This window comes from Dryobates pubescens, chromosome 9 (genome assembly GCF_014839835.1).
Source record: "Dryobates pubescens isolate bDryPub1 chromosome 9, bDryPub1.pri, whole genome shotgun sequence".
NCBI lineage: Eukaryota > Metazoa > Chordata > Aves > Piciformes > Picidae > Dryobates > Dryobates pubescens.
The window spans coordinates 26,417,480-26,445,079 of record NC_071620.1 but is presented as its reverse complement, the minus strand read 5'-3'; the positions used below and the strand labels follow the sequence as shown (position 1 = coordinate 26,445,079).

General features: G+C 37.1%; 1 protein-coding gene across 5 annotated transcripts in view; it reads left to right on the top strand.

The window, feature by feature from the left end:
• Nucleotides 1–27,600, top strand: part of CDH18 (cadherin 18) — a 153,816-nt gene that overhangs the window by 37,890 nt on the left and 88,326 nt on the right. For 3 of the 5 annotated variants that reach the window (XM_054164469.1, XM_054164470.1, XM_054164468.1), the window contains exons 2-3: nt 3,579–3,655; nt 22,239–22,718. In XM_054164469.1, coding sequence (XP_054020444.1) covers nt 22,491–22,718 — 228 coding nt within the window. In that variant the 5' untranslated portion in view covers nt 3,579–3,655; nt 22,239–22,490. The remainder of the gene's footprint in view (nt 1–3,578; nt 3,656–22,238; nt 22,719–27,600) is intronic. The other 2 variants (XM_054164472.1, XM_054164471.1) reach the window with 1 other exon arrangement.

The following is a 27,600-nucleotide window of genomic DNA, read 5'->3' as shown; positions in this document are numbered from 1 at the left end:
GTAATTTATAGTTAAGGTGCAAAAGGAAACAAAATGGAAGCTGGAAAGAAGCTTTATCTATATGCACTTCTCACAGGAGAATGGTATCTACTCATGAAGTATATGAGACAGTATGAAGATACAGTGCAGCATTTATTTATTACTGATCATATTCTCCTTAATTTGTTCCCATGCTCTATAGTAATCCAAATTTCTTGTCCTTGTGAGCATTGTTTTATTATTTTTTTTCCCCACACAATTGCATATTCTGCTCCTGGGGCTTTTTAGTCCAGAGAGGAGAATACTGAGAGGGGATCTAATAAATATACATAAATATATAAAGTCTGTGGGTCAAGAAGGAAGGTACAGCCTCTTCGCAGTTGCGCCCTGTGATAGGACAAGGAGCAATGGATGTAAACTACAGCACAGGAAGTTCCATCTCAACATGATGAGGAAGAACTTCTTTATTGTAAGGTTTACAGAACACTGAAACAGGCTTCCCAGAGAGGCTGTGGAGTCTCCTTCTCTGAAGACTTTCAAGACCTATCTGGATGTGTTCCTATGTGACATGTACTAGATTATATGGTCCTGCTCTGGCAGGGGGATTGGTCTCAAAGATGGCCAGAGGTCCCTTTCAGCCTCTAATGTCCTGTGATCCTGTGAATATCTGAGGATATAAATAAATAAACCCCCAGTGGTAATTAGGATGACTTGGAATTTAAAGGAGGAGTTTGGGGTTTTTTTGTTGTTTTGTTTTGGTTTGGTTGGTTGGTTGGTTGTTTTTAATCTGTTGAGCTGAGGAATGTGTTTTCTTCTGAATAAAATATTCCAATTATGTTAATTTGACAAGAAATCCAGGCTCTAAGCTAGAACAAGACGGAGGTTTTATCACTGTGAAGGGCAAAGTTCTTAATGTAAGTTCTGTGAACATTTCTGTTTAGTAGTTATATTGTACTTAGCATGCAGCCCTTCACACTCTGACAAATATATGGGGTTTTAACATGTGGAGTACATATTTACATTGTGCCAGTAAAGGAGAATAGCATTATGTCAACTAAGAGAAAGAGGTATTTATAGGACCTTACTGATAATTCTTGATAAGAAAGTAGTGAAGACATACATTTTTATGTGTTGTCAACTGCAATATCAACAGCATCCTGGCAAACTTTACAGGGCTTGGCTGTCAGAACTGTCAAAATTATAGCAAGGGACATGTTGATAGCTGTGTTGGTTTTGTTTTCTAAGTAGGAATGGACTGACGGAGGTGACCCTTCTGTGGGACTTACTGTAAGACTTTAATGCAGGGTAGAGGATCAGGCTGTAGCTATGATTTACTTCCCATTAGCTGTCAGTTGGAAATTTATTGGGAAGATGTCTTATTCACAGTTTCTTAATAAAAGGGCCTAAAATTGCACATTTGAGTATATTCAGTTCACAGTTAACATAAAAGTAATGACAGGGTAGAGAAGAAATAAATAGTTTGATGCCCATGAAACTAACTTACATGAGTGAATGAAATTTTTCATAGAACATGCCCTTTGTGGGATGAATACAATTTAAATATAGATGAAACAAGAAAGCCTTATAATTATACATATTAAAGGACTAGTCTAATGTTAAGCAGCATGTGATAATTATTTTTTTACACTTTTTTCCTTCCAAATTCTGCAGTTTCCAGTTTGTAACATTTTTCCTGAAGCATTTGCAAGCAAATTACTTTCAGACATAGCAGTAAGTGTATGGTTTACTTGAGAGTTCTCTAATAACTTTTTATAAAGTGACTATTTCACAAATACTAAACTTGATTGATTGACTCAACTGTTTTTCAGGGGTGAATTAGCTGATTTTTGGTAGGATTATGAGCTTGGTAGGTAATTTCCTTATTGTGCTAAGTCAGTTACATCCTGCATGAACACCAGTAGCCTCTTTGAGTTTTGCAAGAAGAATGTGAAATTCTTTTACTGAGTAATTACAGTCACAGACACAACAATCCAGGACAAATACCTTTGAGTACTATGAGGTGAGTATGTTCAGCTCCGACATGGATGTAAACTGGAAGAAAGGAATGATGTTCTGGATCAGAGAGAATTACATTTCTAGTGGAAACATCCAATGCCTTTAGAATCTATGGAACTTAGAATCTAGGTCTGAAGGGTCAATACTCAACCATGTCCCTAAATACTAGGTCCTTATGCTGCTTAAACACCTCCTGGGTCAGTGACTCCACCACTGCCCTAGGCAGACTATTCTAATGTTTGATAACCCTCTGTGTGAAGAGCTATTCCTCACATCCAGCCTCAACCTCCCCTGGTTCAACTTGTAACCATTTCCTCTAGTCCTGTCACTTGTCTCCAAGAAGAGGCTGGCACCCTTCTCTCTCCAATGTTCCTTCAGGTAGTTGTAGAGAGGTTGTTCCTTCCCTAATGCACTCCTCAGACTACTGTCCACTGCTAATCTTTCAGGTAGGCAGTGATGAAGTAATGGCAAGAAGTCCAAGGGCAATGAAGAGGGACTTCAGGGCCTTAGGGCAACTGGTTAAGGGATCAGGAGCACAAGTATTGTTCTCATCTATCTCTCCAGTTGCACGGTGTGGTGAGAGAATACACAGGAAGAGCCAGGAGATCAATTTCTGGCTCCAAGCTTTTTGTCTCTGGCAGGTCTTTTGGTTCTTTAATCATGGTTTGTTTTATAGGTCACCAGGTCTGCTGGCAATACCTGTCTCAAAGGGCAAAGAGGATCCTATCCCAGGAGCTAGCAGGGCTCCTTTTAAAAGTTTTAAACTGTGTTTGAAGGGGGAAGGGTGCAAAGCCAGGCTTGCTAGAAATAAGCCTAAGGGTGGTACACTAATGTCTACTGGTCTGCTGTATCACTGGAGATAGAGGATAGGGACCCATGTGTCAGGAAAGATGCAAGGGTCACTGATGAATTAACAAGTGATTTAAAATTTTTATTTTATTAAATATTGACTAATGTACTTACTTGCCTTTTCTATTCATCTTTAGATGAAAACTCACTAACACAATTTGTTTTGTGGGATGCAAAGGAGAACTAAATAAGAAGCAACAACATTTCCCTCTACTATTGCTACCTTTTGCAAAAGGATAGGGGAAATCAAACTCTGCAGGAGAAATTTACTTATTTATATAGAGAAAATCCCCTTATCTCTGCATTCTCTAGTAAATAAAATACAGAGTTTTGACATCCAGGAAAAAAAACCAGTTTGGAATTTCTCTTTAATTCATGCATTTATCAGTTGCAACGTTGTGAAAGCACTGTGTCTGTAGAGCTGGGATGCTGAGAGTATGGTACTTCAAACCTAAGTTTCTGATTTTATTTCACACTTTTTTTTTCTCTTCATTATTGTGTTTTGCAGACAAATCAGTTCTGAATATTGTCTTCAGGTGCATACATAATAATTAAAATATTCTTCAAAAGATAGTATTAATGTATTGTAAAAATATTTTCCCATTTATAGCACTGAATATACAAGTTTAACAGTAGCTTTCATTCCTCTGAAAGAGAAATTTTTTTTAAAGTAAAATAACTTCCCCCTGAGTTCCTTGAAATCTGACGTGTGTGGGTTTTTTGTTTCTCAACAGCTAAAGAGGCAGTAGGTTTGATTTGGCAAGTCATTGGGAAAAGGAGGAGTACAGAAGTGCCCTGTAACTGCTAAACCGTAAGTGCCTGTTTTACTTGCTATTTTAGCCACAGAAGTAGGATATGCAGATGGACTGGGATGAAACTTTTATAATACTAAGAAGCATTTAAATATGCACACACATAGAAGTCTAACTATTCTGAAACCGAAATGGTTTGAAGAAAAAAGGGCAAGATGGAATTATGAGCAGTGTTGAGGTACAAGGAGTAAATTGTTGAAAGCCAAAACTGAGAAGTACGTCTCAGTGTCACAAGTGACATCGTGTTAAATTGATTTGGATACTAAGTAGTTTTAAATATTCAGTATAGAAAGTGTCTAAAATTATAGAGCATAGTTTGGATGTGTGTACACAACCCTGCCTCTTGAAACCAGAAACTAATTAAATAAAGATATGCCTGTCAGATGTATTTGCATGCTACTAGAAAAGACACTCTGTTTTATGCTGTAAGTGACTGTCAGCTTTATTTGCAGCATGTTTGTCTGTTAATTCAAATGCTTTTTCGAATCATGTCACATTAAAATTTCTTTTCAAAATGCAGGTGTTACATGCTTTCTATTTATTCCCAGGAGAAAATATCTCTGCAGGAGAAAGCAATATATAATAATGAATAATACAGGGTAGATTTGGATGTGAGAAACTGAACTGGAACACTACTGTATGAAGCTCAGACTTTGAAGTGTCTATTTTCAAGTGTATTAAGCACTTAAACTGTTGATTGAAAAAGTCAAAAACAAAAAATGTTTAAACACTGCACCTAATACACAATATCTTTATCACTACTGCAGCAAATTAATGCTAGAATGATTTTTTTCTTTTCTCAGAATTGAAAATATGAAAGCAGTGAGACAGAATTTTGTGATACCAAGTTGCAGTTTCATTAGATCAAAAATTGTGACCATGGATTTAGCATATGTTGCAGCATCTTTTGTTTATAAACAAGTACAGGAAAGAATGCTGTAAGATCTCCCTGACTCTGGGACAAGATGCTTTCTGCAACTTTTTGAATACACATACTTTTAATCCTTTTAGAACAACAAACATCAGTCTTGGGAAGCAAAGGAACAATGTCAAGTTTTAGTGGAGTAGGACTAGTTGGAAGGAGTGTGAAATATTTTTTTGTGCTCATGAAACTGGGATGCAGATTTGACCTGGTGAAACCAATCTGTTTGCACATTGCTACCAGAGGCACAGCTGCCAGCTGTGTTTCTGTCTCCTTTGTAGTATTATGTCGGATGCTCAGTCAGTCCTTTGGGAGCAGCACAATAACCAGAGAAAGACTGACTCAGCCAAAAAAGCTGAACAACTGTCTGTCCATTATGTGGCCTAAATTGAAGTGAGATGGCAGGAAGTCAGAAGAAAAACAGAGCAACTGAACTGTGGATTTTAATAGGTCTGGAGTGTTGAAGGAAATAATCTTGTCTTCCCTAGCCACAACTTTTCTTCATCTGTGAAATTTAGTTTCAATACCTCTGTCACCAAGGGACTATGTGCCTCCTTTGGCTTTGGGTGGAATGTAACTTCAAGTGATGAATACTGAATAATGATTTCCTAGAACAGAAAATGACAGAACTGACAAATCACTCAACCTCTGAGGCTGATCATGGAAGATTAGAAATTTTTAAATAAATATTTCTTTTATTACATATTTTAGGAATGACTGTTATAATATAGGCCATCACCTGTGGTTGGTAGATGTATGGCTGTAGAAGTTATCTTGTCCCCTGGAGTCTCATTTCTGTTCTGCCTGGTGAAAGTGCAGTAAAAAAATGAGTAAGGAAAAAGTATGTTTGCCAGTGTTTACTTTCATAATGCTACTACTTAAGCAGCTGTAGGAGATGAGATGGAGCTCCATATGTTTATAACTTTCTCATTGTAAAATATTTGATCTGACCTTGGTTATGAAGAAGTGATTTTTATCTTTGCTATCAATGGAAGGTAGATATCCAGGAGAAAGTAGATTCAAGAAATGCAGAAATAGAGTGAGTGCCCAGTACTTAGAATCTTACTTTGAATGACAAGGTATCGATATAACCTAATAACATAAAAATGTCATGATTTTGATTAGTTACAGTCTACATAATGAAAACAATGAAGGGTAGAGGATGAAAAGAGAAAAAAAAAATATTTTGGCAAAATTTAGTCATTGGCAGATTAGCTTTCTCTCATGTGTAAGGCAAAATACCTAATGGCCATGGCAAAAATGAACAGGATGCATGCTAGAAGAAAGTTTGGCAAGACAGTGTTAGGGACCTAATATTACTGACATGGATCAGTGCTTTGCATCTATTTTTATCTATAAACTAAAGTAAATTAAATGCTGCTTTTGGCCGGATATGGAGAGTTCATGTTCAAATTATGTACTGTTTCAGGTATTGATTATCATAGAGTGCAGCTATATATTCTTTAATAATTGAGTTTTAAATAGGAAAACTACATAGAAAATGCCCTTTTGCATCCATGAAAGCTTTGGTATCCTCATAATAGGCTAGATTTCTCAGACTTTTGTTTAAATACATGCTGAAACAGAGTTGGTCTGTTCTTGGCCATTTTTACAGAGGTAGATGTCACTTACTGACAGTGTCTCCAGTGTACTGCAAAAAGACTGAAATGTCAAAGAAAATAAGCCAATGTGTAGAAGTGTACAAGCAGTGTCTGAGCACCGTGTGGGCAACCATTTGCCTTTTTACCCAGATACCTCTTCTTGTTGTGCAGCCTGTCCTTTGCTGTCAGAGCTGAAGGGCCACTGTTTACAGAAAAAATAACTGCTTTGATATGTATTCCCCATTTACAGACAAAATAACCAAAAATGTAAGCATCAAGGAAGCAGCTATGTTTGAAACATTTTGGGTTCCTGTTTGTATCTTTATTGTTATATACATTTTATTCAAATTAGTCATTTCTTGTGTGTTTTTAAAGTAAATATAAAATCAGATTTTGAATTCTAACATCTAAAAATAGGCAAGTGACACAACTCTTATTAAAGCTTGGATTCCAAAGTCATCAACACAGTTAATTATGAAAACACTTGTAAAAGGTAGCACTGCAGGTTAATGAATAATTCTCCTTTAAATTCTTTCCACAGTGTTTTCCAAGAGTACTATTTGCAGTGTAATCTGATATTGAATTAATTTTTGTTATTTCCTCTCTTTTGATTTAATTAATTGAGAGAAAGACTATCTATTTTCATAAAATGTTGCAGAAAGTATTAGGTAAATTATTACAAAAGCTAATGTAATGGTATGAAGCTTAGAACTTACTATTTTCTAAATTTAGGCCTTACACAAGAGGGGAAAAAGGAGTATTTAACTCTCTGTAAAAGTAGAACAGATAAGTGTCTTTTTATTATCTTTAGGGAAAATACTAAAAAATATTATTACTCTGTTAAGTAACATAATTCAGAACTGTGTTAATTCTACAAGAGTCTTACTTATTTTCATTACCTTTGGATTAAACACTAAATCATAGAATTGCCTAATTGGAAAAGATTGTTTAGCCTGGAGAAGAGGAGGCTCAGGGGAGACCTTATTGCTGTCTACAACTACCTGAAGGGTGGTTGTAGCCAGGAGGGGGTTGGTCTCTTCTCCCAAACAACCAGCACCAGAACGAGAGGACACAGTCTCAAACTGCACCAGGGGAAGTTTAGGCTTGAGGTGAGGAGAAAGTTCTTCACAGAGAGTTGTTAGCCATTGGAATGTGCTGCCCAGGGAGGTGGTGGATTTGCCGTCCCCGGAGGTGTTCAAGAGGGGATTGGTGCCATGGTCTAGTAGTCATGAGGTCTTGGGTGACAGGTTGGACTTGATGATCTTTGAGGTCTTTTCCAACCTTGTTGTTTCTATGATTCTGTGATCACTGAGTCCAACCATTACCTGGCATTTCCCTGTACACAATTGTTAGACCGTGTCCATAAGCACCTCATCCAGACATGTTTTAAATACCTCTGGGATTGGTGGCACTACCACTTACCTGGTTAACCTGTTGCAGTACTGTGTCAAAGGTTTTATTGAAGTCCAGGTACATGATATCCACAGCTTCCCTTATGCACTGAGTGGGGTCACTTTGTCATAGATGGAGATCAGGTTCATCAAAGCCGGACCTACCTTTCATAAAACTGCTGATGGGTCCTGATCCTCTGGTTGTACTGAATGTGCCATTTAATGACCCTCAAGATGATCTGCTCCATGACCTTCCCTGGCACTGAGGTCAGACAGAGAGGTCTGTAGTTTCTCAGATCCTCCCTATGGAATTTCCTCAGTCAACCAGAACTGCTGATAGATAATGGAAGAAAAGGCTTGGAAATCACCCCTGCCAGTTCCCTCAGCACCTTATGGGTGGCCCCATAAACTTGTGTGTGTCTAAGTGGCACACCGAATTGTGGCATTCTTTACTAGATACTTAACATCTGTGTGCTTGTATGTATCTTTTTCATGTCTCTGTTTACCTTTTCATGCATAAAAAGTCTTCATTAATAATCATGTAAGAGCCCTTCATGCAAGGGACATGCAGAAGTATTAAACTCTAGTCAGTGTTATTTTAACTTAAGTATATTTTACAGACTGTTCAGTCTTGAGATGTATAATTCCAGCAATGTCAGCACCTCACTCTTCAAAGTTATAGAAAGGAAACTAATACTCAAGTTTTAATATTACATTAAACTACATATTCTATCAACTATTACCTAGAGAGAAAAGATGCTAATGACAGACCTGTCAGAGTAGCCCTTTAGTCTCCCATTTGCTAAGTTGCTTTAGCTTCCTGTTCAAACAATTTCTCTATTAAGAAACAGTATGTCTGAATCTTCCTTAATGCTCTTGCATTTGTATCAGATCAGGACATAAACTTTTATTATCTTTTCAAGCTTCTCTAATCACTGTGGGTAGTTTATTTTCTTGATACTACCATTAACAGCCTGATCCCTTTCTTACAATAGTAGATCCATGTTAGAATATGTGGAAAGTTGTGTATGCTTACCGATGAAATGCTAATTTACTTTCATCAGGAGTAGCAGTTAGCCAGTGAGGAAACAAGTAACATTGAAATGTGAGAGAACAAGCATCAGTGCAAAACTTGAATCTCCCTTTCATTGATTGGTTAGGGATAAAGTTGCAGGTACACAATTTGAAGTTATTATTTCTCTTTATTTTTCTCATAGCAGATATTCCAGGCCTCATAAAAAAATTATTAAATATATACATATTTATGTATCATCTTTAAGCTGTTATGCTTTAAAAATGTCTTTTTTCGTTGTTCTATTACTCACTTGATTATGTTCTCCCTACTAACTTGGTTGAATGGCCACTTTCATAAATAGGATATAACATTACAGTTTATCCACAGATAATTTGTGTTGCATTTAGATATCCTGGTGTACTGCTTTTTGCAATTTTGTTGAACTTACTTGTACTCTGGGAACAGTGTAGTTGCAAGCACTGTCAAATAAGGCTCAAAGTGAGATAGAGATACAAATTTTTTCCTCTGAAATTGATTTTTCCTGTGAAATGCCTTCCTCCTCAGAATGTACTTTTTCTGGCTGTTTAGTCATGACGGTCATGCTCTTTTAATAATGTTGGACAACTGCAAAACCCTCACCACACTCGCTTACAAAGCGAAGATACAGAAAATATGTACAGAAAATGTACAATTTTAGATGCTTTTTGGAGGCAAAGAATCCAGTTCTATTTTTTGTATTAAGCATACTGTGTGTGATTGCTTGAAGACTTTCAACCTGTACTAGAGAGCTTAATATCACATATCATATATGTTATATATAAACAACATGAAAATGGTCTTACAATGTTTCACTTGACATTAGACTATTATTACTGTGAGTAACGGAAGACACATTATGAAACTGAATGCTGCAGTTTCCAATTTTCCTGATGTGTTTAAGTATATAATGTTATTTGTCTACAGAAGCTGTTCTTCCAGATCCTCCATTAAAACACCAATGACCTGATCTTTAAGCAGATAATCCCATTAAAGTGAATGAGCTTTTCAATTATAGGCTTAAAGTTAAGTAAGTCTCTTTTTGTTTGCACAATCAGAACCTAAGACGTGATCCTATTGATTAACCTTGATTCTCCTTCCCCTTCTGTTTCTGAGGATTTGCTGGTATAATGGTTTGAACATTAAATATTAATTTATCTACCTGTTTATCTGTTCCTGGAAAGTTGCTTAAACAAAAATGGAACCTAAAACCTCCACAAGAACAGAATAATGTTGAATATACAAAGTCTATGGCAATTCAGTGTAAGAAGTATATTTAATACATTTTGCAGTTTAAACGTCAGTACAAACTAGTACATGAAAATTGTCAGCTTGATAAAACCTGAATTCATCTTACAACCATTATTAAAATTTTCATGTTGTATTTAACTTCAGTACAAATTAAAACCCAGATACATTCACATTCCCAGAATACTAAAGAGCTATGTTCAAGGAACATAGTGGTCAAGGACAAGGAAAAGGCTGAAGTACTTAATACCATGTTTGCCTTAGTTATTAAGAGTAAGGCCAGCTGTTCACTAGCTACCCAGGTCCCTGAGCTGAAAGTTAGGGATGGGGAGTAGAAAGAAGCCCCCATAGTCCAAGCGGAGATGGTTAGTGACCCACTGTACCACTTACACATACGTAAGTCTGTGATGCTGGGTGGCATTCACCCAAGGCTACTGAGGGAGCTGGAGAAAGTGCTCACCAAGGTATATTTCATCATTTACCAGCAGTCATGGCTAAGTGTGGAGGTCGCAGATGACTGGTGATAGGCACATGTGATGCCCATCTACAAGAATGGCCCAGAGATAAGGAGGACCCAGGCAACTACAGACCTATCAGTCTGACCTTGATGCCAGGGAAGGTCACAGAGCAGGTTATCTTGAGTGCAATTATGCAGCACATGCAGAGCAACCAGATGATCAGGCCCAGTCAGCACGGGTTCATGAAGGACAAGTCCTTCTTGACAAACCTGATTTCCTCCTACAACAAGGTGACTCACTTGATGGGTGAAAGAAAGACTGTAGGTATTATTTTTCTGGACTTTAGTCAAGCATGGAAGTATGTTTCCATGTTCTGACAAGATGAGTGAGAATGAAGATTGTGTGTTTTAATATTAGCCCATGAATTCTTAATAATTTCTTTTCTATGCTCACATCCATGAATGAACTTAATGAAACAGTGATTTCAAACACCAATACACGAAGCAAGATTGAAGGAATTATCTTTTATTTTGATGTCTTTATGAAAGCAAAACAGTAGTTTGCCACAAAAGGAAGACAGTGATTGTAATGTGTGGCTGTTCTGAAAAATAAACTATCAGGTACTCTCAACAATACACCATTTCCTTTATGTCACTATTGATTTCCACTGGTAAGTAACTACATCCAACTATCAAAGTACACTGTTATTTTAATATATTTTATATCTGGTTTTCAAATACTATGCTATGTAACACAAACTTTCTCAAGACAGGAAAACATTCCACTTATTCTTTGTATCCATTTCTGTCCTCTCAGGAAAAATGAAAGAGTAAATACATTCTTAGCCATAACAAGTTCAGTTACTGAACTGAAAATTGTTAATCATGCCTATAAAGAGTTTTCAATGATTGGAGTGTTGTTTTTCAGGACTTAGAGCAATGGAAATGGGAAATTTGGAACAAATTAATTTATCAGAGAACTTTTAGTTAGAAATTGTAATACACTAGTGTAGCTACCCAGAAATGAGAGCTAGTGGAGATTGTGTTCAGATAGATATTTACATACACATACCTATGTGAAGGGTATTTGAGTGCATGTGGGTACAGAGCTGTCAAAAACCAGGGTGTTTTTAAAAGGAAAAAAACACTTCTTTGATCTTGTAGCTACAGGTTCTAGGGATTAATTGGAAAATTGAACTTTGTAACTACATAAATATTAGTGGCAAAGAACTAAATTACATGCCTTTTCTTAGAGTTCATTATTTTCCTGTTGATGCTAGTGGATTTGTAGAATTTTGTTTGATCCTGGATTATTCTTGGTTGTAAATTTAGGGAAAAATTGGGATGGATTTTCTAAATGAATAAAGAAGGAGGAATCAGAGGCTGGCATTCTTCAGAGTACCTAAGCAGACCTTAAGGATGCTTTGCTGTTATAATAGCAGAAAGGATAATTCTTATTGTACACATTAATTGGAAAACTCTGAGGTAACTATTTAAATACCCTCTAAGATATAAAAAATACACAGTCATCTCCATGTTTTTTTCAAACCTCACCTGGAGATATTTATTTAATTCTATTTGGGTTTCACAGAACACATTCCTTTCTCAATTTGCAACACATTCTTTTTGAAATTTGCAACACAGCAAGCTAGAGAATTTAAGAAAAGTATTTCTTAAGATATTGGAAATTTTCAGTATCTGTAGTGTATGCACTGATGGAAGATACAGAAGTTGGTTCTTGTCTAGTACACATCACTGTATTTTCATGTTGATGTTCCATGATAGCATGCCTAATTTCCTAGATTTGGGGAATTCTCCACCATAAGAAAATTTTTCAAAAATAAGACATTCAGGAAAAAAAATCCACTCTGATAGTTAATCTTGACCCTAGGGCAAAAAGTACAAGTAAACCATAGAATGGTCTGGGTCAGAAGGGACCTCCAAAGCTCATCTAGTCTGACCTCTCTGCAGTCAGCAGGGACATCCCCAACTAAACCAGGATGCCCAGGGCCTTGTTGAGCCTCACCTTGACTATTTCCATGGAAGGGGCCTCAACCACATCCCTGGGCAACCTGTTCCACCACTGTCATAGTAAAGAACTTGTTCTTTACACCCAAACTGAATCCACTCTTCTCCAGCTTATAGCCATTGCCCCTCATCCTGTCACTGCAGACCTTTGTAAACAGACTCTCCCCATCCTTCCTGTAGGCCCCCTTCAGGTAGTGAAAGGCTGCTATTAGGTCTCTCCAGAGCCATCTTTTCTCCACACTGAACAACCTTAGCCTGCCCTCATAGCAGAGGTGCTCCCACCCCTTGATCATTTTCATGGCCCTCCATCAGGCCCAGGTCCTTCCTATAATTGAGGGCTCCAGACCTGTACACAGTACTCTAGGTGAGGTTTCACCAGAGCAAAGTGGCAGAATCACCTCTCTGGATCTGCTGGCCACACATCTAACGTTCAGGATGTGATTGGCCTTCTGGGCTGCAAGCACACAATGCCTGCACGTGTCCAGCTTCTCATCTATCAGCACCCTCAAGTCCTTTTCCTCAGGGCTGCTTTCTAACACCTCATCCCCCAGTCTGCACTGATAGTAAGGACTGTTCTGACCCAGGTGCAGAACCCTGCACTTGCTCTTGTTGAACCTCATGAGGTTCACCTGGGCCCACTTCTCCAGCTTGTCCAGGTCCCTCTGGAGGACATCCTGCCCCTCTGATGTATCAACACCACCACTCAGCTTGGTGCTATCTGAAATCTTGCTGATGGTGTACTCAATCTATTTATGTCATTGGTAAAAATATTAAACATCAGAGATCCCAGCATAACCCCCTGAGGGACACCACTTGTCACTGCTCTCCATCTGGATTTCAAGCCACTGAGCACCAGCCTCTGGATGCAACCATCCAGACAATTCCTTATCAATTGAACATTCCACCCATCATCTCTGTATCCCTGCAATTTGGTGAGCAGGATGTTGTGGAAGATCTTGTCAAAGGCCTTAACAGAAGTCCAGATAGATCACATCTATAGGTTATCCCTGATCTACTGACATAGTCACTTTATCATAGAAGGTCACAGGGTTAGTCAGGCAGGACCTGCCCCTAGTAAAGCCATGCTGGCTGTTGTGAATCATCTCCCCATCCTCCATGTGTCTCAGCATGGTATCTAGAAGGATCTGTTCCATGATCTTCCCAGCCACGGAGGTGAAGCTGACAGGTCGATCATTCCGAGGATTCTTGTCCTGCCAGGATTCTTTTTCCTCTTAGAGACAAACATTGCATATCTGTAGTTAGCAGGCCTGGGGTCTTGTAGAGTAGCCTGTGATCAATGAACCCAAAATCCTGTAATCAGCACCAGTCCTGCAGGCAGGCATTAATCTCCTGAAGGTTAGGTTAAGAAGCACTTCCTCACAGAAAGGCTGATTAAGCACTGAAATGGACTGCCTAAGGAGGTGGAGGAATCACATCCCTGGAGGTCTTTAAGAAAAGATTGCATGTGGCACTTGCTGGCATGGTTTAGCTGATGTTGAGAGGTTAGGTCACAGGCTGGACTTGATCTCGGAGGTCTTTTCCAGCCTCAATAATTCTGTGATTCTGTAATATTTCAAAAATTTTTATTTGTAAACAGAAATAACAATACTAACTTATACAACCAGTAGGTGTACAATATTAAAAATAGTCACTTTTTGCTTGTGGTATTGAATTCCTAGTTACTCCATTTCCAACTACTCCTCCAACAGCAGACTTGGTAGTTAGGTGCCAGATTTTCAATGGAAACAATTATATGATTCTATAATAAGTCCCAACTATTTCTTGTTTCATCACAGGATGTTAGGGGTCAGAAGGGACCTCCAGAAATGATTGAGTCCAAGCCCACTGCCAGAGCAGGAGCATAGAATCTAGCACAGGTTACACAGGACCACATCCAGAGGCATCTTGAAAGTCTCCAGAAAATGAGGCTCCACAACCTCTCTGGGGAGCCTGTTCCACTGCTTCCTGATCCTTACAGTAAAGAAGTTCCTTCTCATGTTGAGACAGAACTTCCTGTGCTCTAGTTCATATCCTTAACTCAAACTATCAATCTCCCAGGTGTGCAGGAAGCATGGATAAAATATTCGAAATAAAAAGAGAGCAGCTTGTGCTCTACAAGGAGACTTGTGACTGGAAACCTCAGCTGTCACTTTAAAGAGATGCTAGAATAAAATCCCAACCCTTCCACATGGGTACAAACTCTCAACTGCAGCTACAGAAAGGCTTGGAACAAATTTGTAGTGATAAAATTTCTTATTATACCACAATGCACATTTCATTTAGACCTCACTGAGAAGAGCTGCTAAAAAGGAGCTAGATTAATTGTCCTTTTTCACCTATTTACCTTTATTTCTAACACAGGCACAGCAGAATTCCAACAAGTGGTTCGTTTACTAAGGCAGTTACCATTTTTCTATCTCAGAAGCCAAACTTGATTATTGAGGTACTGTGAAGGCTTATAAAGGAAATCTGTTTTCATGTAAAACTCAGAAAATTTTGAGGTTAGTTACTGAAGTAATCACCTTTAAATTAATATATTTCTGGAAAAAAAAGTTACTTCAGTAGACACAAGAGAATTTGTTTCCATATATTTCAGTGTGTTTGGAAGCAAAGCTAGCTATTAACAAATGCCTGTCACAGAATCAGGGAGTGGTAAGGGACCTCTGAAGATCATCTGTCCCAACTCTCCTACAGTATCCTTCCTACCCTTTTTCTGAATCAATATTGATTGAGTGAGGCTGCAAAATTAGGCATAGACTATAGAATTGTCTTTCTGGAAAGAGTTATGAATTTGCTTTAGTGTTTCCACTACCTGCACTTCAGACAGAGACTACCTTTTGCTGAGCAATAGTATTGAAATAGCCAAACCCTTTTTACAGATTTGATGGGATTTCTTATCTCAATATAAAGAGGACCTTATTTTCAATATAAGGTAGCTTCAAATAAAAAAATATCTATCAGATCATCATAGCTACCATATTATGTTTTGACTTCTGTGTACAGTAAAAAGAAACAAGCAAAAGCCCTTAAAGATGTTGGTCTAGTGGAAGGCATCCCTGCCCATGGCAAGGGGTTTGGAACTAGATCATAGAATCACCAGAGTTGGAAATGGCCTCTAAAGGTCATCTAGTTTAATCCCCTTGCCTCCTTCACCCTTCCCCTTCATCTTCCCAAAGCAGTCTCTGCTCCCTCTACACCATCCTCTGCCCTGCCCAAACAGCTCCTGCTCCACCACCACCATCTTTGCACACATCCCAGAGGTTGGGGCAAGACCCTCAACCAGCCAAGATACCACATATTGGATCTCAGCCCCAGTAAGGAGGCCCAGCCAGCACCCGTGGATGATATTGGAGTAGACACCAATAATGTTCCTAACAACCGGGGGGCCACCAGGCCCCCCGGCCTTTGTTGTCACCACCACCATCACCCAGTGTGCACCATAGGGGAACTCACCAGTGATGAGAGGAGGATCCTCAGCCCAGAAGGGCTCAGCTTAGGGCTTCTGCCTTTCCTGGAGGCGGTTAAAAAGGGGAGTGGGTGGGGAGGGGCAAGTGGCTGCACCTGGGGTGGGAGGAGACTCCAACAGAGCCCAGGTGCTCTGGGATTTGAGAGAAATAAGGGGGAAAATGGGGTGGAAATGGGGCAAATATGGTGGGAAAGTGGAGGTGGTGGTGGAAGGAGGGGATTGAAGGATAACTTTATTTTCCATAAATGTTTCCAAATGCACAACTGCAGTTCCTGGTTTGTTTTGCCTCCATGCAAAAAGAATAAACCCATCAATACTTCATAAAATAAAGCACAAGGGTGGCTTGTACAATGCAGTATTTCCATAATTATCTTTTTGCTTGGTGAGAAAATCTGGGCTTTTCAGATCAAAATAACAGACTTGAAATTTAAACTCAACATATATAGCTGTCTCCTCTTTACTTACAATATTTATTTCTATAGCTGTGGTAAGAGAAATCCTGGACTGCCAGTGACCATTTAATAAAGCTCTTATTCACCTTTGTGTCTTTAAAATTGATTTGTTTTCTTCAGTATTTGGTTCCTGGATGATATTTTCACTTCTGAAGAGAATTTCCTTTGTTTTTTTTCTGACTCTCATGATTCCTTTTTTATTTGAACTGAAGTGCACAGATTCAAGGAATGACATGATTCAGCAGTTGCAGGAATTGGTCATTTGATATTTTTCTCTGAAACACTGTGATTTAAGTATATATAAACAGTAACATATCAGCCTTCTGACCTAAGAAACATATATGTACTGCATATTATGTATTTCCAACATTTCTATAATATTAATAGAGTTAATCTACATGATGTTAAGGAGTTTCAAATACAGTGCTGAACTGCTGGCAAGCTTTGGGAGAGAAATATTTTTAACTTTTAAGTATGTAGCGTCTACAGTGGAGCTCTCTTCTCTTTCTTTACTTTTTACCACTTATTTGGGATACCACCATGTTGCTTAGAGGATATCCTCCCATTCATTTTTGAAAAATAATTTGTTAGAACAAACAGGGCCTTTTGTGTATACTCAAGTCGGTTGTTCCAAGTTCTTCCTATTTAAACTGGGTGATTGCTCATCTAAGTCTCACCTATTTGCTTTGTTTCCTGATTGGATGTCCTGGCCTTTATAAATAGGAGGAATGACTCAAGCAATCACTGAACTCTTTACTCTGTTAGCAAGTTCCTTGGAAAGAGAAAGAACACAGCAGAAGAGCCTTTGCTGGTTGGGAATGTAAAAGGACCTTTGTGCTGTCTTACATATCTGTATTATCTTTGAGTAGCCTCAGGATAGAAATGTAGATGGATTGGTCTCTGGCTGAGGAAAAAAAGATGTGAGTCAGATTCGTGAATCATCTCTCTGTGTTCCACAGTTACTCCTTCCGCAGCAGGTAATGGTTAGTAAGACAATGTGTGCAAGTATAGTTATAGAAGTGATAGGTGTGTTTTATCTGACTAATTGTGTCATTACTGTGCAAATCATATGGGTCTAGTTGCAAAAACTATTTCTTCAGTCATTGATTGTGTCAGAGCATTTCTGTTATCCTGAAGTTTCTGTGTGCCTGCTTACTATAGGTGAAATAGTTTTGTATGCAAACTGAGGACAGGCTTTGAATCCCTTAATCTTGTTTTAATGTCATATTTGCACTAACTGTTTGTTGTAGCATTAATTGCCTGTCTACATGCAGAGCTGTTTGTAAATTAAGTATTCTGTTTTGTTTGCAAACTTTGTAGATCTCCTGTTGTTCAAGGAAGTTCATGTTTCTTTACTTATCTGCATTCTCTTTCATAAAATGTATCTGCAGTGTTTGATAATTTCTTGTACCCATTCATGAATATAATAATACCTTCTAAAAACTCTTTTAAACATATTTCCTAAAATCAGTGAGTCCTTTAAATCATCTCTATGGTTAACCACTCACTGGAGCCATTTATTGCTAAAGGCAGCATAGGAGATCACAGCTGATCTGGCACATCTTCTAACCAAAACATCAGTTTGATACACTTTTAAAAATCCTGTTATGACACCAAGACTTGAATTCCATAGTAGTTCTAATGTAGTTCTAGCATAACAGTGCAGGTGAGGATCTTATGCGACCTACCTGTTTCTATTCTGGCAATGAAAGCCTCTTTTCTGATAGGAATTTTAAGGACAGATATGGTTTTGTTACCAGGTGCTTCATTTTTTTTCATGTAAAAGCCCCATAGCTCAGCTCTGCCAGCCATGGAAAAAGAACAGAAAAAAATGATAGATACAGTATTTCCCTTCATCTACCAAGAAATTTCTTTTCCCCTGCCAATTTCTAGAGGTCCAGAGGAGTCAATTTTGGTGATCTATCAATGCCTTTTTCAGAAAGATAAAAAAATAACACCCATTTTTTCTTTCTAATACTAGCTCATTATTTTGTCTTTGGTCTCTATGTCAATACACCATTATTTCTGCAGTCTGTAACTTTGGCAATAGATTAAGCACAGGCAATGAAGGAAGAAAGAAGTATTTTCATGTCTGATTGCTTATATCTACACAATGATGTTGATTTAAAGCTAGTTGGATTTTGATAATGGAAGAGTTTGTTCTGACATGGAGGAAGTATGGATGGCATAGAGCAGAAAGTCAGAAAGTATATGAAAAATGCATTTAATTAGAAGTTCCATGGCTGACAGTCCATCCACTGAGGGACTGAAAGGTGTACCCAAAGGATGTGACAAAACATGTGTTTAGCTATGCTGAATGTGCATCTGCAAAACTGAATCATTAAGATGAATTTAAATATGTGGTCAATTTGATTACAGTAGATGAGGGACATTGAGATTCAGAAAAAGTCTCTGCTGCTAAGGATGCATCTCCTTATGACAGCAAAGCATACACATTTTTGCATCACTATGCTCATTTAGGTTTCCTGGGAATTCATTATAGTAACTTGCTGCCACACTAAGCAGTAACTACTCTGCTGTAATGATTTCCAGCAATGATGGTGGAACTTTACCACCTCATGTTATTTAATTATTTATTTTAATTTTAACTCGCTGTCGATCTTGAGAGATACAGAACTCATTTTCATGAGGGCTCCCAGGAGACAGCAATAGCAGAGGCCTACTCTGCAGTTGCAAGTGTAATTATAACAAAACCTATAAAATAGGACACTTAATCTGAAACTGTAGATGAGCACTAAGCAGACACCATCCCAGTATGTTAACTTAAGGAAATAATTTAAGACATTTCAGAAAGCTCAGTCTTTTTTTTCTTTTAGTCACTCACAGTTCAAATTCATCTGTTCTCTGCTTCACTGTCTCTTCTGTGCTACCATTCAAGGACTTTTCATCTATATTTTTAAAACAGATAAATTTTGACGTCTTCATGGCAGAGCTGAAGTTTGGTTTTGGGTGGTGGGGTAGGTTTTTAATGAGTGTTTACACTAGACCTTTAGTGGAGAGTGCTGAGTAAGTAAGAATCAGGACCTGTGTGCTGTGCATTAGTTACTTGGTTTTACAAGATGTTTACTTGGGTGTAAACATTTCAAATAATCTCCACTAAATGTCCTTGCTCTTTTCATTGTTGTATTTGTTATAGTGGAAATGATTCTCCAGGCTTCACACACAACTCTTAAACAGTTGATACCTGAACTTCTAAGCATAATACAGGAAGTAGATGCCATTGTGATCTTTCTTTTTGTTATTATTGTAGAAAATACTTGTTCAGAATAAAGAATTTCAAACATTCAATTTTAAAGGCAGTTATTTAACAATTAATCTCTGAATTGGATGAAATGATGTCATGAGTTTGGCAAAAGGTAGATTTAACACCTCCTAGTTAATGCTAAGAAGAAAAGACATTTTTAATATTTTATTTTTTTTAATGAAGAAGTCCTTCATCATCTGCTAATTTTCTTCTCCTATTTGTTCTGTGTCATATATGAGCCAGACTGTAAAACAACAGTTGTCATCCTCAATATTGGTGTGTTGGGGTGGGTTTTGGTGTTTTTGGGTTTTTTTGTTGTTGTTTTGTTTTGTGTTTAGGTTTTTCATTTGTATGGATGAGTTCTGAAAGGGAGGAGAAACAAGGTTCTGTGTAGTAAATCAGGATTTGTTGGTATCTTTTGCACTTGTTTATATTTACTCTTTTAAAAGGCAAGAATTTTCCGCTACCACCATCCCCACCGTTTTTATAAAGGAAAGCTCAGTAGTAATGATTCTGAATACAACTCAAATGTGCTGTCCTAAGAAATCTCAGTGCATTGTATGTACCATTTTTAAGCATGGCTTATAGTCTTAAGAACTGCTCTAAGGCATTTTCCAAGAGGAAAACAAAGGGAAGAAAAGTAATACTTGAATGGATAAAACTGCAGCCTTATCGTTTTGTAAGGTACAGCTTATTTTTAATGTACATCTGAAGTACAACAGTGACTGATCCATTTAAATAGCTCATCTGTAATTCTGGAAATCTTTAGGAGCAAATAGTGTACCTCAAGGCAAGAATCAGTAAAGAATGAACAAAGAGAAGGAAAACAAACAAACAGCCAGAGTGTATACTTAGAAACAAACCCCTCACATTCCATCTCAGAACAGCTTCATACAACATGAAGTATTACTAATTTTTTATGTCAAATGTGATTTAATAGGAATCTTTCTCAGTTAAAGGGGTCTGGCCTTGAGCAACCTATTCTAGTGGAAGGAGACCCTGCCTATGGTAGGGGATTTGAAACTAGATGATCTTTTAGGTCCCTTCCAATCCAAATCATTCTATGAACACAAAGTCTATGAAATGTGATACCCAAAAGGTCTGAATTCTGCCTCTGGTATAACTTAGACCTCATACAAGTTTTAACTGAAAAACTCCCTTTAAATCACATTTGTACATAAGAAAGTAATAATTATGTTGTATGAAGCTGTTCTGAGATGGTACGTGAGGTGTTTAGGACACTAGCAGCTTTGTTTTTGTAGGAGTTGAGGGGAGATTGCATTGATACAGAAGTAAGAATCAAGTAACCCTAAATGTCTTAAAATTTCTTTTCTCAGTGGGAAATACTAGACAGAGTTACTTTTTGCACTCTTGCCCAGCTACAAGACAGTGGAGTTCTTCCTTTCCTTTAATGTAACTCATTATCTGGAATTGAGTAATAGCAGCTGAAAAAAATATCCTTTTTTTGGTATTTCTCATGTATAGCAGTATTTATTCTGATGAGAAACTGTATTTAGGCGAATACAGTAGAAAGTGTGGTTTGGTTTCCAGTACTATTATGGATTTGTAAGAAGCATGAGGGGAAAAAATCTTCAACCAAAAGACAGTTGATGAGCTTCCTTCCACTGTAGTATTTTTCAGTCTGATTTCTTATTTACTGTTTGGTTCTTCTTTAGAGATTTTGAGTTTGTTCCTTTGGGTTCCCATGAAACTTAGAAATACAATTAGTTTAATTGTGTTTCTCTTTACATAATTTGTAATAGATTTATGATGCTCAAAGCAATCCAATATTGGAAGTTAGTTCTAAGTTTTATAGATTTATTGCCTGTTTTGAGACTCCTGATTGACTGATTCTTGGTATCTTTAGATAACTGAATGAACGGTTATATCAGGGTAACTATTTCTCTGAGGGAGAAGAGTTATTTTATTTCTTTCAAGGTTCTTTGCTTTAAAGACTGCATTAACTTCCCTGCATGTTTTCATGTTTTCCTACTGATTATTAAAGGTTATGTTTTCCATTTTGAAGCTGAGAAAATACTTTCGATAGGATGTGTTTATGAAAATAACATTGGTCACCTAAACAACAGTATCTGAACTTTCTGTCAGCACAAAATAATTTTGTGAGGTTCCAATATGACATTGGTTGGATTTTATATAAATCACACAGTGTAAATATGCACATTTTAACTGAAAGTTCCTGTCAGTATGCTCCAATACTGATGCAGAATCCTTAAAGCCCATTTTGAAGGCTTCTTTCAAGAGCCTTGGTATTTTTTCACTTTGATTGATCTGCATAGTGTGTAGATCTTGATGGACAATCAAGAACTCATGTGAAATTAATTACCAATCACTATTTAATGAGATTGTAGCACTGATTTTGTTTTACTGACAGACCAGGTCAATGATTTGCAGGCAAAGACCAAAGGATCTATCCAGAATCATCCAGTTTTTAATAATGTGTGTGTTTTCATAGCTTGGAAGACCCATACTAATTCTTGAAGTATTTAATAAAAAACAAAACAAAAAACCACCAAAAAATAAACTGAAAATGCTTTTACAGCAATGATTGAAAAGGAATTATAGTTACAATGAAAGTCTTTGAGAGACCAGGCAGTAAAGTTGTGAGTCTAATCTAAGATCAGAAACCTGAAATTGCGGGTTTTAGTGATGAGTAAGTGGCTTTCTTTTCTTTCTCTATTAGATAGAAAATGGTCGACTGTGGAACTCTATCGTGAAGACCTCAGAAGAAATACCAGTTTTTCCAGTCAGCTTTTCATAATGTAAATATAATTTGAGCTTTCCCAACTGGGCAGCTAAACCATGAACAAGCAGAAAAAAACATTTTGGACTATATTTCTGTACCAGGCTTCACCTTCTATCTCAGAAATTTATTAAGAGGTTACAGCTGAAAGGACAAGAGAAAGAAATCCTTGAACAGGAAGCTTATCCTACAATGAGAATTACAAGTACATCTTGTATCTGCCCAGTGCTAGTTTGTCTGTGTTTTGTGCAGAGGTGTTATGGAGCTGCTCACCATGGCTCCATCAAGGTGACCAGAAATCAAACCAAACACATAGAAGGCGAAACAGAAGTGCATCATCGTCCCAAGCGTGGATGGGTGTGGAATCAGTTCTTTGTTTTAGAAGAACACATGGGACCAGATCCTCAGTATGTAGGAAAGGTAAGGTTGTTGTCTTCTGTTTGATTTTGGTTTTGTTTTATTCATCCCCTGAAATATGGCATTGACAGAGGACAAGCAAGTATCTCCTTAGATGGCATGTAATTTTTGAAAGGAGGACACTTCTTGTATTGCTACATTCATGCACAGTGAGCTTGCCAATTGCATATATATACTTTCTGTGACTATTATAAAGGGAAAAGATAAAGTAAACTAAATAACACGAAGATGTTAAAATGCAATGAAACAGTATTTCTGAGCTCAGCTAAATGTGCAGCTGATCCTCTTGCATCAGATTCTAGATCCTCAAATGCATGTGTCTTAAATATGTCATTGCTATATACTTTTCCAGAGTATTTAATAGAGTAAGATTCAGAGAATGTTACACAGTCTAGGCTCCAGTGTGATAGTAGGGCAAAAAGGATTCCCCCAAAGGGAAATTCTCTGTGATTTTCCTCAGAAAAAGAGGCAGTAGGTGTTATTCATTGAAGTTCTTCAGAAGCTTGTGAGAACAATAGGCCATGCATTTATGTTTTGACATATATAGTGAGCTGTAGGCATAAAGTTCATGCTAATACAGTTCTAGGCTGCCCAGCTGAAGTCTGGTTTGTCAGGTGTCATGTCTGCATATCTTGGGTTTTAAGTTTGCATTTAAATAACACAAAACTGTGTATGTAAGTGCAAGATATATGACAAATGTAGCTCTTAATACTGCCTTTCAGCACTGTGATGGAATTTTATTATGTAATCTCAATTAATATCAATTTCCTTAAAAAAAGTGGAGAAAAATATTGAATATGAGAGATGAGGAAAAGTAGTTAATATGAGGGCATGGAAAAGCAATTATTTCATTTTAGTTTGCTTTCAAGTTGGGAATCCTGAAAATTATATCTTAGAATATGAAAAATATCCAAGGAAACCAATAGCTGCTGCAATCACAGGTGTCTGGTAGCATCAGCTTTCAAATTTGAACAGTGTCATCTGAATTAAAAATAGCAAGTGAAACATCTGTATTTAAGATACCATTACTACAAAACCAATAAATTCTTTAGTTATGCCAACCTTAGTAAAATAACAAGTCTTTCAACATACTGAAAACTGTTGAGATTTGTGCAGGAAATTTAGATTGGGGAAGGACCTTTGAAAATGGAGATAGTGGGTTACTTTGAAAGAGAAGCTTTTAAAATGGGTAAGGGCATGGGGAGCTATGCTTCTAGACCCATTTTAGACTGATTAATGGTTTTGGAATAGATCAAACATTTTACAAACACATTGCTGATGCAGAGCTATGCAGGAGAATCAAATCATTGTCTGGAAAGAGATAGTATGAGTAAGATTTGGATATGGAGATAGAGAGTAAACCTCAGAACCACAATGTAGTAAGGCTCTTACAGAACAGTATAAAGAATTTCTGTTATACACTACTGGTTTGTCAGGTGTAAGTGACAGAGGAAGATCTGTTTGCCCATTATTGCCTCTATTGTCATACCTTAAAGAAGATAAATATTATACTAGGCTGCAAAAGTGGAGGTAATTAAAACTGAGGTAAAGTGGTACTGAAGCCATTGTGAGAAATAGTGTTAACCTACCAACTGCTGTCATTTATGCTGGAATTTATGTATAAATCTATGTAGAAAAAAAAATCAAATACTGTGGTTTAAGAGGTAGTGAAGAATAAAATACATTTTACTTAATCATTCCCACAAATAATAGCACAGGGCATGTATTGGTCTATAAGTACACTTCAGAAGAAACCACAAAGGAAAGAGAAGAACTACTGAAGCTGATTCAGCTTTTATGAGACAAAATGAGGTTTGGTGGTCACAAGTTAGTTTAGAATGGAAACAAGAAAATAAGTGAGCTTCTGAAAGAGTCTACCAATAGGAAAAGTGAAAACAAAAATCTGAAAGGTTTTTCAGGGTAAAATGTCTTCATATAGAGTCATTTATAGACACAATTGCATGCCAGAACAGAGGCCTGAATTCACAGAGCTAAGGGATGGTCCCTTTCAATTTTATGTTCCTATGATAACATTATATATTTTCTTTCATCATCTGACCACTCTATTAACGCTACATTTACAGAGATCAGTGAATAGGATTTCTTTTAATCCTTTGTCAGAATGTGACTACTTGCATTGTTCAAGCATATTTCTTTGTCTATGAGTTTTTCTTCCCTTTTCCTCAAAGAATTCCCTGTGGTGGTCTCTCTCTTTTTTTCCTTCTTCTTCTTCTTCTTTTTTTTTCTTTTTTTAATTTGAGTACTCCACATCAGTAAACTTATATTTGGAGAAGCTTTGTAGGCTATAGAAACATCTCTATTCTATTTTCAAATTGTTTTTAATGACTTGATTCACTGTAAAGATCAATCATACTAGGTCAGGTATATCTTTTCAATTCAGAAAAAAAGGGAAAGCCTATCTGGCACTGACATGTTAGTAATTAGCAAAATTTCAGTAGTGGTCATTGTTTATGAGTTGATTTTATTTTAATATTTTACTGATGTTGTGTCCAGTTTATGGCTTCCCAATTCAAGAGAGACAGGGATCTGCCGGAGAGGGTCCAACAGAGAGCTGCATGGATGATTGCTGGGCTTGAACATCTCTCCTATGAGGAAAGACTGAGAGAACTGGGGTTGTTTAGTCTTGAAAAAAGAAGACTGGAAGGGGGTGTTACCTATGTCTATAAATGTCTGAGAAGTGGATGTCAAGATGAAAGTGATAGTCTCTTTTTGGCTGTGCCCAGTGATAGGACAAGGAACAATGGGTGCAAGCTAGAACCTAGGAGGCTCCATCTCAACACAAGGAGACATTCTTTTATTTCCTCCTTGCAATATTGCAGGGCTCTTTTCCTGTGCTGTGCTGTATTGTCTGCTTCTAGCAAACAGTGAGAGTACTACATGATTGGAAGAAGTCAAGTATCTATGATCAGAAAAAAGTCATATTCTCACATAAGGGACATACAGAAGAAGAGGGATCACTTGTGAGACTTACAATGGAAGCTATATATATAGAAACAATATTCTTAGAAATCTAATTTTCACACAAGAAATCAAGCTGTAGACCACATAAAAAAGATTAAGTGGCATTATAGAAACAAAATCAAAATGTGCTGTTAAGTGTTAAATACTGTAGAAGCAGTGAATCAGTAGTCTCTATTCAGTATCAGAATACCACTCTCTAATATTAAAAAAGAACTTTCAACAAATAAATTGACAAAAAAATCCCCAGAGCCCTCAATAATGAAAATATGCCTTTGTTTTACCTGGAAAAGTGCATTAACATGAGTTGATCAGGAGCTCCCAAAAATACAGACATGAAATCATTTTGAAACAATAATCTCTGCCGTTCTTGATCATGTTTGTTGTGAGTTCTTTTCAATTTCATCAGAATGAAACAACTTTTTCTCCTGAAATAGAAGCTGTTGGACAGCAGCTAACCTGTTTTCTTTCCACAGTCTTATAAATTTCTTAACAAATTAGCTTCAAAGACATCAAACCTAGAAATGTATGTAAGATTTTTGGAAGGATGGGATAAAAGGAAGATGATAAATTAATTCCCTCTCCTTGAATTTTTCCACATAATATTTTTTCCTAATTAAGTTCTGTAATTGAATATGTAAACAAGTTCATGGCATAATTTTTTCTCTTGATTTTACATAGCTTGCAAATACTACAACAGAAAATCGCATATTTATTTTTATCTTCACAATATTATTTAGAAAGAGTAAAGGAGAAAGTAATTTAGAATATCATATGGGCACACTGCAGATACCTAGCCCCTTGTCTGGCTTAGGGCGTGTTAGGGCTTGTGTCCCTCAGAACACCCATGAATTAATTACTTGTTCGCACAGACTTTTGGATACCATACAAACAAATCTTGCAGAAATCTGGCCTAGATCTTGATAATTGTTTGGCTGAATGTAACAATGAAGCATTCATTCAAAGTCTAACCTTCATCGCTCATAGTTTAATTTACCTTTTTCTTTTTTTGTTGTTGTTGTTAATTTTTTTTCTATTGATGATGTTCTTCTGACAACATAGAAAGAGAAGTGTTTCTAAATGCTCTGAAATTCTATAGTTTCCCAGGAATAATTTTTTTATAGCTTCAGGAATCCATCCCCTTCCAATTCTGGTGGGAATGACATAATTCAACACTGTCTAATGGTATCATGAAGGGATAGACCAGAGTCTCTTCTGAAGCTTTTAAAATCTGAATTGTTTTCTTATTTCTGTGTGAATTTGGTAGGTCAAATGTGTGAAACTCAGATTATTCCTCTTTGAAAGAGAGATAATACCTGCCCTTTAAGGAGACTGGGAGATTTGGGAAAAAAGTTCAATAACTAACACCTGTTCTGATTTTCCTTGCCTGGTTGCATGTAAAGGTGATATGACAGTCAAGCATTTATCTTGCAGTAATATCTTGTGGGTGTTCCGCATAAATATCGCTGCAGATGTGCATTTCATGGGCTAAAAGCAGCATGATTCCACTCTGAAAGAACTTTTCTGGCTATAAAGCAGTACTGGGGAATGAGAACTGTTGTTGTGTTTTCTGTTAAAAAAATAATCTTTTTTTTTCCCAAATAAGATTCAAACAAAAAGACCAACTGAATTTTAAGCATGTTAGAGTAATAGTTCACTGAGCTGTGTCCTGGGACCTGTAAACAAGCATATTTACATAATTATACTTTTAGAAGACTTTCATTAACATCTTCATCAAAATGTCTTTCCCGCTCTTTAAAAATTGTAAAACAGCTATGCTGTGTAAATCCTATTTTGCTGAAAACAAGAATAGTTTATGTGCCCATCATAGCATTTACCCAAGTAAAAGATGTCTGAATTGAGAGCTTACTGTTGTGAAGAGAGTTCAGATGGAAAGTTCAACACA